Here is a 10,003-nt window from a genome sequence, read left to right on the forward strand (position 1 = left end):
AATATATAATCTTATTTAAATTTGTGTGTCTTGGTATGTATGTATGTACGTGTGTGTAATCAAAAATATGATTAATAATATGGAATCGGCAGAATTGCTCATCTCTGCTCTTATATATTTATATATATATATATTTATATATATATTTATATACATAAATCTCAAACAAAATTAGACTCGTGCTTCCTGCGTGAGCATCCTGTTCTCACGGGCACGCGCTTGCAGTCCAATCGCAGGCTTCAATATGATTCTAGTGTGGCGCGCCCACTCTCTTTCTGCGCATTAAATTCACTCTGTTTTCATTCTCATCTTATGCTGTGATACACTTTCTCTAAATAGGATGCTTGTAACGTTCATGTACTTTGGAGTTCCGTACGAATGTGGAAAACGCGGTGTCTTTATGGCACACATAGGGAATCCATGGTAAGAAAATCATTTTTCGGCAAGTGTAGAAAGAAAGCCGCAGGGTTATTATAAGCGACTGTGTGTATGGACTGGACGATGTATTAGATATTTATTGGACATTTGTTTTAATGATGCATGTTATCTGTTGTATGTGTTCTTTCAAAGATGGGGGATGAATGCATTTTATGACACGATTTTATAGTCGGCGCACATTCACCTGCAGTAACATCATTCTTAACAGAGGTGGTTAACGGATAAGAAAAGCCTTCAGATACTATGCAGATTGTTGCAGGCATGTACTCATCTTAATCTATAGATTTGTGGATGACGGGAACGCGCACGGATGAGATAAGGTACAATAGTCTTCGTGATGTTCTGTGTTTTTAAAGAAATTTTAAATAATTTGTGCATCAAGTGATTTTAAAGATATCACAGATTAAAATGAATCCCTCAAATGGTAAAAAAAAAAAAAAGCCATTAGGCCGTTGTCATAATTATGTTATGTTCATTTATTGTGTTACATATTGTCTGTTACTAGTCAGTATTTATTTATCTGTGTCCTTGCAGCAATCCAGAGGGTCTACCATGATCCATGTGCACAATGGGAGTATTAGCTCGCTCTTGGGTGACCTAAAGGCAAGATGGGCAACACTCTGAGGCTGTGACCACTTTGCATCCCCATGTGTACCATGAACAGTACCGCCTGGCCTTTGGACCTGGCTGAGTTTACGAAACCTCGGGGCTTCAACAGCTCCCAAAACCAGTCTGCTTCTGTGAGCGGCTGGGCATTAATCCACACCGCTACCCTTGCCTCCTGTTCCCTCCTGTTGGTCCTCATCTTTTGCCTTGGTTCTTATGGAAACTTGGTGGTCTTCTTGTCCTTCTTCGACCCGGCACTCCGCAAATTCCGCACCAACTTCGACTTCATGATCCTCAACTTATCCTTCTGTGACCTGTTCATTTGCTGCGTCACTGCGCCCATGTTTGCACTGGTTCTCTTTCTGGATGCTGGAGATGCTAGTAGTGGCGTGTCCAAGGGCTTCTGCTTTGCCTTCCACCTCACCAGCTCGGGCTTCATCATTATGTCCCTCGAAACGGTGGCTGTGATTGCCCTGCATCGGCTCCGCATGGTCCTGGGTCAGCAGCCTAACCGTACAGCCTCGTTTCCCTGTACTCTGGCCCTCACTGCATTGTTATGGACCACCAGTTTCACACTGGCGGCACTGGTCACCTTACGAGCATATCCCAGGAGATCCGGACCTTGCCTGCCCCACTTTGGTCTTACTGGCAACAAGGCCAAGGTAGTATTGTACGTATACATTGCAGACTTTGCTTTCTGTGTAGGTGTGGTGTCTATCTCATACCTCATGATCGCTCAGGCGTTGAGGAAGAACGCTCAGGTTCGGAAGTGTCCCATCATTACGGTGGATGCAACACGTCCACCTACTCATCCGTCACTCATTGCCACTGGTTTCGAGGGCATGCAGTGTACAGTGCAGGTGCCCTCACTGTACCGCAACCAGACCTACAACAAGCTCCAACATGTCCAGACGCACTCCTTTACCAGGAGAACCAACCAGCCCCTCGTGCCCGGGGCTGCCACCGGAGCAACTTGCTGCCAGTTGGTCTCCACAGTTAACCTGGCGACAGCCAAGGATTCAAAGGCTGTGGTCACATGCATAGTGATCGTCATCTCGGTGTTGTTGTGCTGTCTACCACTAGGTATATCTTTGGCGCAGGATATGGTGTCACCGGAGAGCAGTTTTGTCCACTATCAGTTCGAGCTCTGTGGATTCGCCCTCATCTTCCTGAAGTCTGGAATCAACCCGTTTGTGTACTCACGCAACAGCGCAGGTCTGCGTCGCCGTGTGCTCTGCTGCCTCCAGTGGGTGACCTTGAGCTTCCTGTGCTGCAAGCACAAGACACGCCTACACGCTATGGGTAAAGGAAGTCTGGAAGTCAACCGTAACAAGTCCTCGCACCACGAGACCAACTCGGCGTACATGCTGTCGCCGAAGCCTCAGAGGAGGCTGGTGGACCAGGCTTGTGGACCCAGTCACTCCCGGGACAGCATGCCTAGCCCCTGTGCCACCGCTGGACGCAAGCCCCGACCACCAAGCACATCTACACCCATCAATACGCGCATAGAGCCCTACTACAGCATCTATAACAGCAGTCCGTCAGCAGGCCCGAATTCCCCCAACAGCCTGCAGCCGGTCAACTCTCAAACCACAGCCTTCGCCAAAAACTACGTGGCTATGCATTACCACACCCACCAGGAGGCGCTGCAGGACTTTGACAGCACCTCAGCTCATCACATTCCCATCCCATCAGTCTGAGCTCTAGAACCTATTTACCCAGCATCCAAAGGGGAGCATTTATAGTTTTTGCTTGTGGTTTGCTAGTGGTGTTTTGCTCAAGAGACAATGTGCGTCATTGAGTATCCAATAAAAGAAAATGGGACTAGCTAATTGTCGCTTTCCCCAAAAGTGTTACAATATTTTCTGGACTGAAGGATATTCTATTTTTACTTTTACATGGCATTTTCATGTAATAGTTTTGACGCAGATTATGTATTTGTGAAACATCCTACATTTTATATATTAACTTATTAAATGTTTTGCAAGTGTTTCCTGACATCTTTCATTTGAGACCAAATGTTTAATAATGTACTGCTGTAGTTTGCTTTGTCGATCATCTCTTTTAAGGCATTCACACGCCTTAAACATTAATAAGCTAAGAATGTATGTTTTTATGTAAGAGCATTAGTTCTCTGTGAACAAAACCTATAAACATAAAGGGACGCTAGCACCACCTAGTGTAGGTAAATGGACCCTTCTGGCCAATTCATGTTTAGCACAGGCATGTTTACTTCTCCATGAGAAATCTTTTCTTTGTTATAATGAATAGCGCTGTGTGAAAGATTGTCTAAAATATATTGATTTAATTTTCATTGTAAATGTAAACAATCTTATTCTGAAATTTTGCTTTGTTTTCCAGTACAATGAGCTTGTTTTTCAAAAAATATCAGAATTCAGTGATTTTATGCTTAAATCAAGAAAAATATCTGCCAATGGGGTACGAAATTTTTTTATTTCTTATTTAATTTTGATTTTTTTCCACAAATAAGACTTTCTTGGGTCATTTTGCATATCAAGTAAATGTATCTTGAGTTAAGAACATTTAAATATTTGTACTGGAAACCAGGCAAAAATATTAAGAACAATTTTTGCAGTGTATTCATTAAGGATTAAGGTGGTGTATGAATCTTCTGAAATGACTTGAAACATGAAGCTCATTTTATTCAGCTAACGTGTACAGGCTGAGAAAGAACAAGCAATGCAAGGAAATAATCTTTGTCTTGATAAATTTGTTCTTAAGAGTTAAGAAGAGCCCTTCACCAAACACATTATCATACAGTAGTGGAAGTGGTTACATTGACGTGAGGGTAATCACAGATTGTGAACATAAATTGATGACCCATGTTTTCCAAAAAAAAAAAAAAAAAAAAAACCTGGTTTAATTGCATTCACTTTCCTTTGCATACAAGACAGTGTATTTTCCCCTGCAGTCCGCATTGCACAATCACTACTTCTATCACTTTTAAAAACAATATAACTGCCTCCATATGCACAGTGATGATGGCAAGCACTGAACTACCAGAAGTTATCAAATAAATAATGTATATTTAAAAACAGCTGACCAACTTGTATAATCAATTGATTAACAGAAACAATTAATCATTTGATTAGATTTTAAAGTGACTTTCCCAAAGCCAACCATCTAAATGTGCCAAAGCATGAAAAAGCTGAACAAAAATATTCTTCAACAGGTTTGAGATTTCTAAATAAATCATTGAGAATTCAGTCCTAGCAGTATCTCCAGGTTTAAAAGTTTCATCAAATCTCCATGTTTAGCCTTCAAACAAGAGAAAGTGCTGTCAGTGAGGGACTTTCTCAAAGGGTGGAAGCCTGAAGTTCAGCAAGTCCATGTTATCGCCATGATCTAGACTTTATCAGACCTTTATCTCTCCCTCTGACAATCATACGGCCTTCCTCTTCTGTATTGTTCGTTCTCCAAACTAAAATCCATTCCTCCATCTAGGCTAGCTAGGGATTGAAAGAAATCCATTTTCATCTGCAGTGTCCAAGATCTTGCATATTACAGGCGACTCAACCTGTGGCAGAATGACAACCAGGATAGAGATTATCCACATGAAATGATCACACTGTAGCTTTTCATGTAAGCCATCACATAGAAAACACAATGTGCTCATCACTGGAACCATCTAAGGCTGTACAATTACTAAAATCAAAATTGCATACAAATCTCAAAGTCATTTTGTTTTCCACTCACCCCGAGAACATATTGACAGGTCTGAGGTTCCAGCATGTAAACTGTAACAGCATGAGGAGACTCTGACTCCTTACACCTGAGACAGAACAGGTAAGTGTTAGTGGCAGCATTCAAGAAACACAAAAACCTCAAAAAATAGCATCAAGAAGTTTGGGTAACTCACTTGAGCTTGACTATAACCTGTCTCGGTTTCCCTGTTAGATCACAAACATCTCCATGGCCATAAAAGTGAGATACAACCCTGATGAGGCATCACCAAAACAACAAACATGACATTATTAAAATCTGACTCAGATATATAGAGATCAAAATTAGAGAACCTAAAATTTCCTAAATTTCAAGGTCACTGCTTAGTCTTATTTGAGGTTATCGTAGAAGTGCAATTTTTAAGCATATTTTATAAATTAATTGTATTCTGAAGCACAGTACAAAAAACTTAAATGAGATATTTGAAAAAACAAACTGATCAAAATTTGAGAACACTTACAGATCTCCAAGTTATTAGTGTTAATCTGGCACCTGGTGCTAATTTCCTTAATTATATGACAAACCCAATTTAACTGGCAGCATTCCTCCAATTTTCACTGAGATTGTAAGATGGCAGGCCACTCTGAGGTGACTGAAACTCTGCGACAGGAGGTCGCCCAGATGAAAGCCAAAGGGATGACCCTTTCATCCATTGCAAGAGAAGCTAGTCCTTCCAAATCGGTGATTTCTCAAATATTGCAGCTTTACAATTACAATAACCATGTCCCCCAAAAAGGCTGGTCGTCCATATAAGACAAATGCACAAGAGGACAGTGAGAAACTAGTGATGTCCTGCTAATCCTTCCTCCTTCCTATCCTTCCTATTAATTTCTGACTGCTGTAACCCTCCAAAATTTTGGAGTGTTTTCCACAACAACAAATAAGGTTTTTGTTGAAATGCCTTGGTTATTTTGTCAAACATGTTAATGGAACAGTGGTATACTTAAAGCTGATATTCCTTCAAGTTTTGAGTGATGAAGATTAACAATATTTCAGATTTTTAAAAAAAAAAGTTTTTATAGATTGTTTTCTCCACTATGTATGTGCATATACATATATACACACACAAACATACACACATTTACATTATGCATTTTTTTTTTTAAAGCACCCTGTATGTGAGGGAAATATAATCATACTTGACTTTCTGCGCTCCATCATCTTTCAAATGATAAGATCGTGCCACATTTTTCTTGGCCCAGTTAATATGATCCTCAGTGTTCCAGCTGCCCACCACCACAATGTTCTTCCCTTGTTCTTTGTCCTTCAACCAAATGCACAAAATGTAATTCAGCGTCTCTCATAATCCAGACCTTTACACTATACTGGGAACTTTTATATAAGAATTCAGCGACTTCACAACTCTTACCTCATGATACTGGTGGACGTGCTTTCCATAACAGAATTCATACTTCCACCATCCAACACCCTAGACAGGAACAAATATGTTAAACTGGGAATATGTCCAACTTTAAGATCTGCAGATATAGAAAATAAACCCATCCATCCATCCTCACCCCGTGCAGACAGTACGAGCCACTCAGAAACTCTTTGATCAGCTGTTCATCAGTCAGACGAGAGATGTGGGTGGTGCCAACGGTGACCTGGGCTTGCCCGCCCACTGTCAGGGGCTTATGGGTAGAAGTATACGCCTCTTCCTTCACTGGAGGTGTGTCCTCTTAGCAGGGGAGACAGAGTGATTACATTTTATAAATTAAATAAGTTTTACATACTTTTCAGAACAATTTTTTGTTCATTTTGCAAATATAATTTGTTATTGTCCTTTAATAGAAAGCAACTTTAAGAGTCCTTTCGAAAATACTTATAGCAGGAGTTATTCATTACCACTCAATTATTAGGTTAGTGTAAATGCAGAAGATACTCACCCTGGATCCTCTCTGATCTCTTTCGCTGCTTGAGCTGAACGATGGTTTGAGCAGCTCTTCCTGCTCACGATCCAGCTGGGACAGACTCTGAGGTCTGAGAGGGGAGCCACCCAGAGCCTGGCAAAAGATGTCATTCACCGGGGAAGACTTGAACCTGAGGAAAGATGGGCTGGATTATGTCACAAAGGATTCAAATTTATTATATTTTATTATTTACTTTTTATTAAAGCACACTGTATGTGAGGGATAGGTGTTTCTATTTCTTGACATTCATATTCACAAGAAAAAAATAGTGAACAGATAAAATCAATAACTAATATTTATTCACTTATTTAATATTATAAACTATGGAAACTGAATGTGTTTGTGTATGTACCTGTATTTGGGGTGAGGACAGAGGAGGGGTGTGAGCACCACTACCTCATACTGACAGGTGATGACCTCAGCGATTGTGAGGATCTCATGTTTTGCCTCTGGGTGGCAGACGTACAGCACTGTGGTAAAGCGAGGTTTATTCTGTCTCAGAGAGCATTGAGTCCCATGTCCCATCTCTACGGGATAGTATGGTGTCAGCTGACCCTCTATATTCTTTGTTGGCACCTGGGAACACACAGAGAGTTTTAAAAAATCCTCAGGTGACATACATTTCCTAACTTTATATTTAACAGCAACATACCTCTGTGTTGGTGTTTGATCCTTCGGTTTCAGAGTCGCTGGATGTTTCTGATTCTGATGAGCAGATAATATATTGATTAAAAAATGTAATACTTTCCTAGAATATTTAAAGCAAGAATTAAACTTCAGCTTAAAAAAAATTGCCAACCTGCACTATCTTTTTTCTTCATGGTACCCAGATAGTATTCCTGAATGTTGATCCTGAGGGAGCAGAGACAAATAAGACCAAGGAAATGTTTATATTACTTACAAATATCTAAATATAATCCATCCACATACACTTAAATTTGATATCAATAAGATATTAAATTTATTTAAAAATAAAATAAAACAATTATATAGCAAGAAAATATTAAAATTATCATGTGACACTGAAGACTGGAGTAATGTCTGCTGAAAATTCAGCTTTGCCATCACAGAAATAAATATTAAAATAGAAATCAGTTATTTTAAATTGTAATGATATTTTATAATATTATACTGTATTTTTAAACAAATAAACACAGCATTGGTGAGCATAAGAGACTTCTTTCAAAAACATTACCAAATCTTACCAATCCCAAACTTTTGAGTGGTACTGTAGGCATTTCCAATTTGATAAAAGGATAAATAATGATCTGGCAGCACACAGCATATATCATAAACAGTGATTTTACCTGCCCCGTCTCCTTGTCTTCATGGTACTGCCGTACATGCTTCCCGTGGCACACTTCATACGTCCAGTATGACTCGATCTGTCATAATTGTAATCAATGCAAAACATATGATCATCACAACATCTAAATTCAATCATTCATTCAAACATTTGACTTTTTGTAAAAAACAGCCTTATTCTCTTTTAGCAAAATGTAACTTTTTTTTTTCTTCGTTTTGGGGTGAAATGTGACCTAGACATATTTTGTGAGATATAACCATGTTTATAAACTACATACAGAAACTGAGACATGAAACTCACTCTGTAGGAGCAGCTGCTCTGTTTGAATAACGGCTCCAGCAGCTCAGCTGGACTCGGCCCACTATACTCCTTCATATCATCCTTTAAAAAAAGAGACCGACAATAAACTGATAAAATAAAACTGAAGTAAACGATACACAGAATGCCTCAAAATAATAATAACTAAAAAACTGGCCATGCATAACCACACCTCCTGGTTGCTGGACAAAGATGGCAATAAACATTTGTACTTTTCTTTTTCCGCAGTTGTCATGATAACATAGTCATCTTCTTTGTACAGGCCTCCTGAAGTTGCCTGCAGAGAAAGGGACATTATTACATATTAGTGCATATATAACTTCTGCAGAAGTAAATAACAGCTGACAAATCCATGCCCACAGTAACCAGACAGCTCTACTTGCCATTTGTGTACTTTAATACTTCATTAGGCTGTTAGAGAGAATATTAACACGCTGCAAGACAGCTCAAAACAAAACAGGACACATCCAGCTGTTATAAAGCGAGCTCAGACAACAAGCTGACAACTACACAAACACGTTTGTATTTCCAGCTGGCATGCAGAACGTCAGGGTTTATTAGATGTCAAGACTCACCAGGGTGAAGTCTGCCCCGGGCCATCTGATTTTGAAGGGGATCTCATCAGAAAACACAGGAGATCCTGCACGAGTTGCAGACACTCCGACCCAAATCAGCCCCAAAAACCAGCGCCAAGACACCCGCATCACCCCTGCTGAGCCTCCGCGAGCGCTATCGGGACATCAGAAAGAGACCGAGGGAGGAGAAGAGTCAGAAACACGGTTACTACAGGTAATCAGTGAGATCTAATAGCCAACTGACTGCTGATAGCTTGACCGGAGTTAAAACAGGAAGCGCATCAGGACTTTGTCATCTTGCCACGTCCATTTCCGGCATCAGACGGAAATTCCCCTCAGCCAATAGCGCGTGGAGGCGCATCACGAGCCTCTGTCAGTACATGATACAGACCCTGCGTCTCAACAAAGAGTATACACAAATCCGCCGCAAACTCTATGGGCGCCGCCATCTTGCCTGCCGCCATTACTGCGTGCCTGTGAAGTGTGACGGTGTGTCACTTGCCGGTGCCCTCTAATGACATTTCAATGAAAGCGGATCCTGCTCATTAAAGAAAATGTCTGGTGAAAGGGAAAATTGGGTAGATGATGTCAGGCAGTGGCCAAAACTTACTGATAAAGGTAATTTATTAACAACATAATGTAATAATGTATAAATATGTAATGTATTGTAATTAAGAAGTGTATTAATTGATGACAACAATAAAACCGAAAGCTGTCATTACTAGCTGTGTTGTTAATATGTTCACAAGCTTCAAATAACTATTAGGCCATCCTTAAAAATATTCTTGTTTGCCATAACTTACCGACCCTGTCAATTTAGGACTGACCCAATTAATTATTTTCCCTTTTCCCTTTGAGTCCGACTGACTTGCCGATTGTAATTGCATTAAGACCCACAGATTTTTTTTTACTCGTCAAACAACTAATACAAATGCAATAAAATGTGAGACACACACAATTGACGCTTTTCACACACTCTCACGCCACACATCCATTTTCTCACGCACAGAAAAATCGCGACGCAATTGGACACGGAGACCGACAGACTAGACAGAGCAGGTTACCTATGATAGAAAAAAAATCTCAGCTCTCAGATTCTGTCAATT

At 40.2% G+C, this 10,003-nt stretch overlaps 2 protein-coding genes across 5 annotated transcripts; one reads left to right on the top strand and one right to left on the bottom strand.

Annotated features, from left to right (window-relative positions):
* The first annotated feature begins 210 nt into the window (after window positions 1-210).
* Window positions 211-3,035, top strand: LOC109101180 (probable G-protein coupled receptor 75). 4 transcript variants are annotated; one of them, XM_042769264.1, is made up of 3 exons: window positions 211-423; window positions 571-758; window positions 973-3,035. In XM_042769264.1, the coding sequence occupies exon 3, from the start codon at window positions 1,086-1,088 to the stop codon at window positions 2,742-2,744; it is 1,659 nt and encodes a 552-aa protein (XP_042625198.1). In that variant the 5' UTR covers window positions 211-423; window positions 571-758; window positions 973-1,085; the 3' UTR covers window positions 2,745-3,035. The 4 variants fall into 4 exon arrangements, with proteins under 4 accessions (XP_042625198.1, XP_042625200.1, XP_042625197.1 ...); XM_042769266.1 differs by having other exon boundaries at window positions 647-758; XM_042769263.1 differs by having other exon boundaries at window positions 211-758.
* A 647-nt stretch (window positions 3,036-3,682) lies between these two features.
* Window positions 3,683-9,233, bottom strand: LOC109052890 (endoplasmic reticulum lectin 1-like). Its single transcript, XM_042769268.1, has 15 exons — window positions 8,898-9,233; window positions 8,495-8,599; window positions 8,305-8,385; window positions 8,006-8,083; window positions 7,876-7,877; window positions 7,498-7,550; window positions 7,351-7,403; window positions 7,051-7,274; window positions 6,675-6,828; window positions 6,306-6,467; window positions 6,158-6,217; window positions 5,928-6,052; window positions 4,925-5,002; window positions 4,762-4,837; window positions 3,683-4,582 (listed from the first exon to the last, which is right to left on the bottom strand). The coding sequence occupies exons 1-15, from the start codon at window positions 9,024-9,026 to the stop codon at window positions 4,511-4,513; spliced, it is 1,452 nt and encodes a 483-aa protein (XP_042625202.1). The 5' UTR covers window positions 9,027-9,233; the 3' UTR covers window positions 3,683-4,510.
* Window positions 9,234-10,003: the final 770 nt, after the last annotated feature.

The sequence above is a fragment of the Cyprinus carpio genome, chromosome A13 (genome assembly GCF_018340385.1).
Source record: "Cyprinus carpio isolate SPL01 chromosome A13, ASM1834038v1, whole genome shotgun sequence".
Classification (NCBI taxonomy): domain Eukaryota; kingdom Metazoa; phylum Chordata; class Actinopteri; order Cypriniformes; family Cyprinidae; genus Cyprinus; species Cyprinus carpio.

Excerpts from the sequence above, each read along its gene's own strand:
- LOC109101180 (XM_042769263.1), top strand. The coding sequence starts at position 1,086 with ATGTGTACCATGAACAGTACCGCCTGGCCTTTGGACCTGGCTGAGTTT.
- LOC109052890 (XM_042769268.1), bottom strand. The coding sequence starts at position 9,026 with ATGCGGGTGTCTTGGCGCTGGTTTTTGGGGCTGATTTGGGTCGGAGTG. Across the intron at positions 8,084-8,304 it reads AGAGCAGCTGCTCCTACAGA|ATCGAGTCATACTGGACGTA; the intron begins GTGAGTTTCATG and ends CAATTATGACAG. Across the intron at positions 6,468-6,674 it reads GAGATCAGAGAGGATCCAGG|GAGGACACACCTCCAGTGAA; the intron begins GTGAGTATCTTC and ends CTCCCCTGCTAA.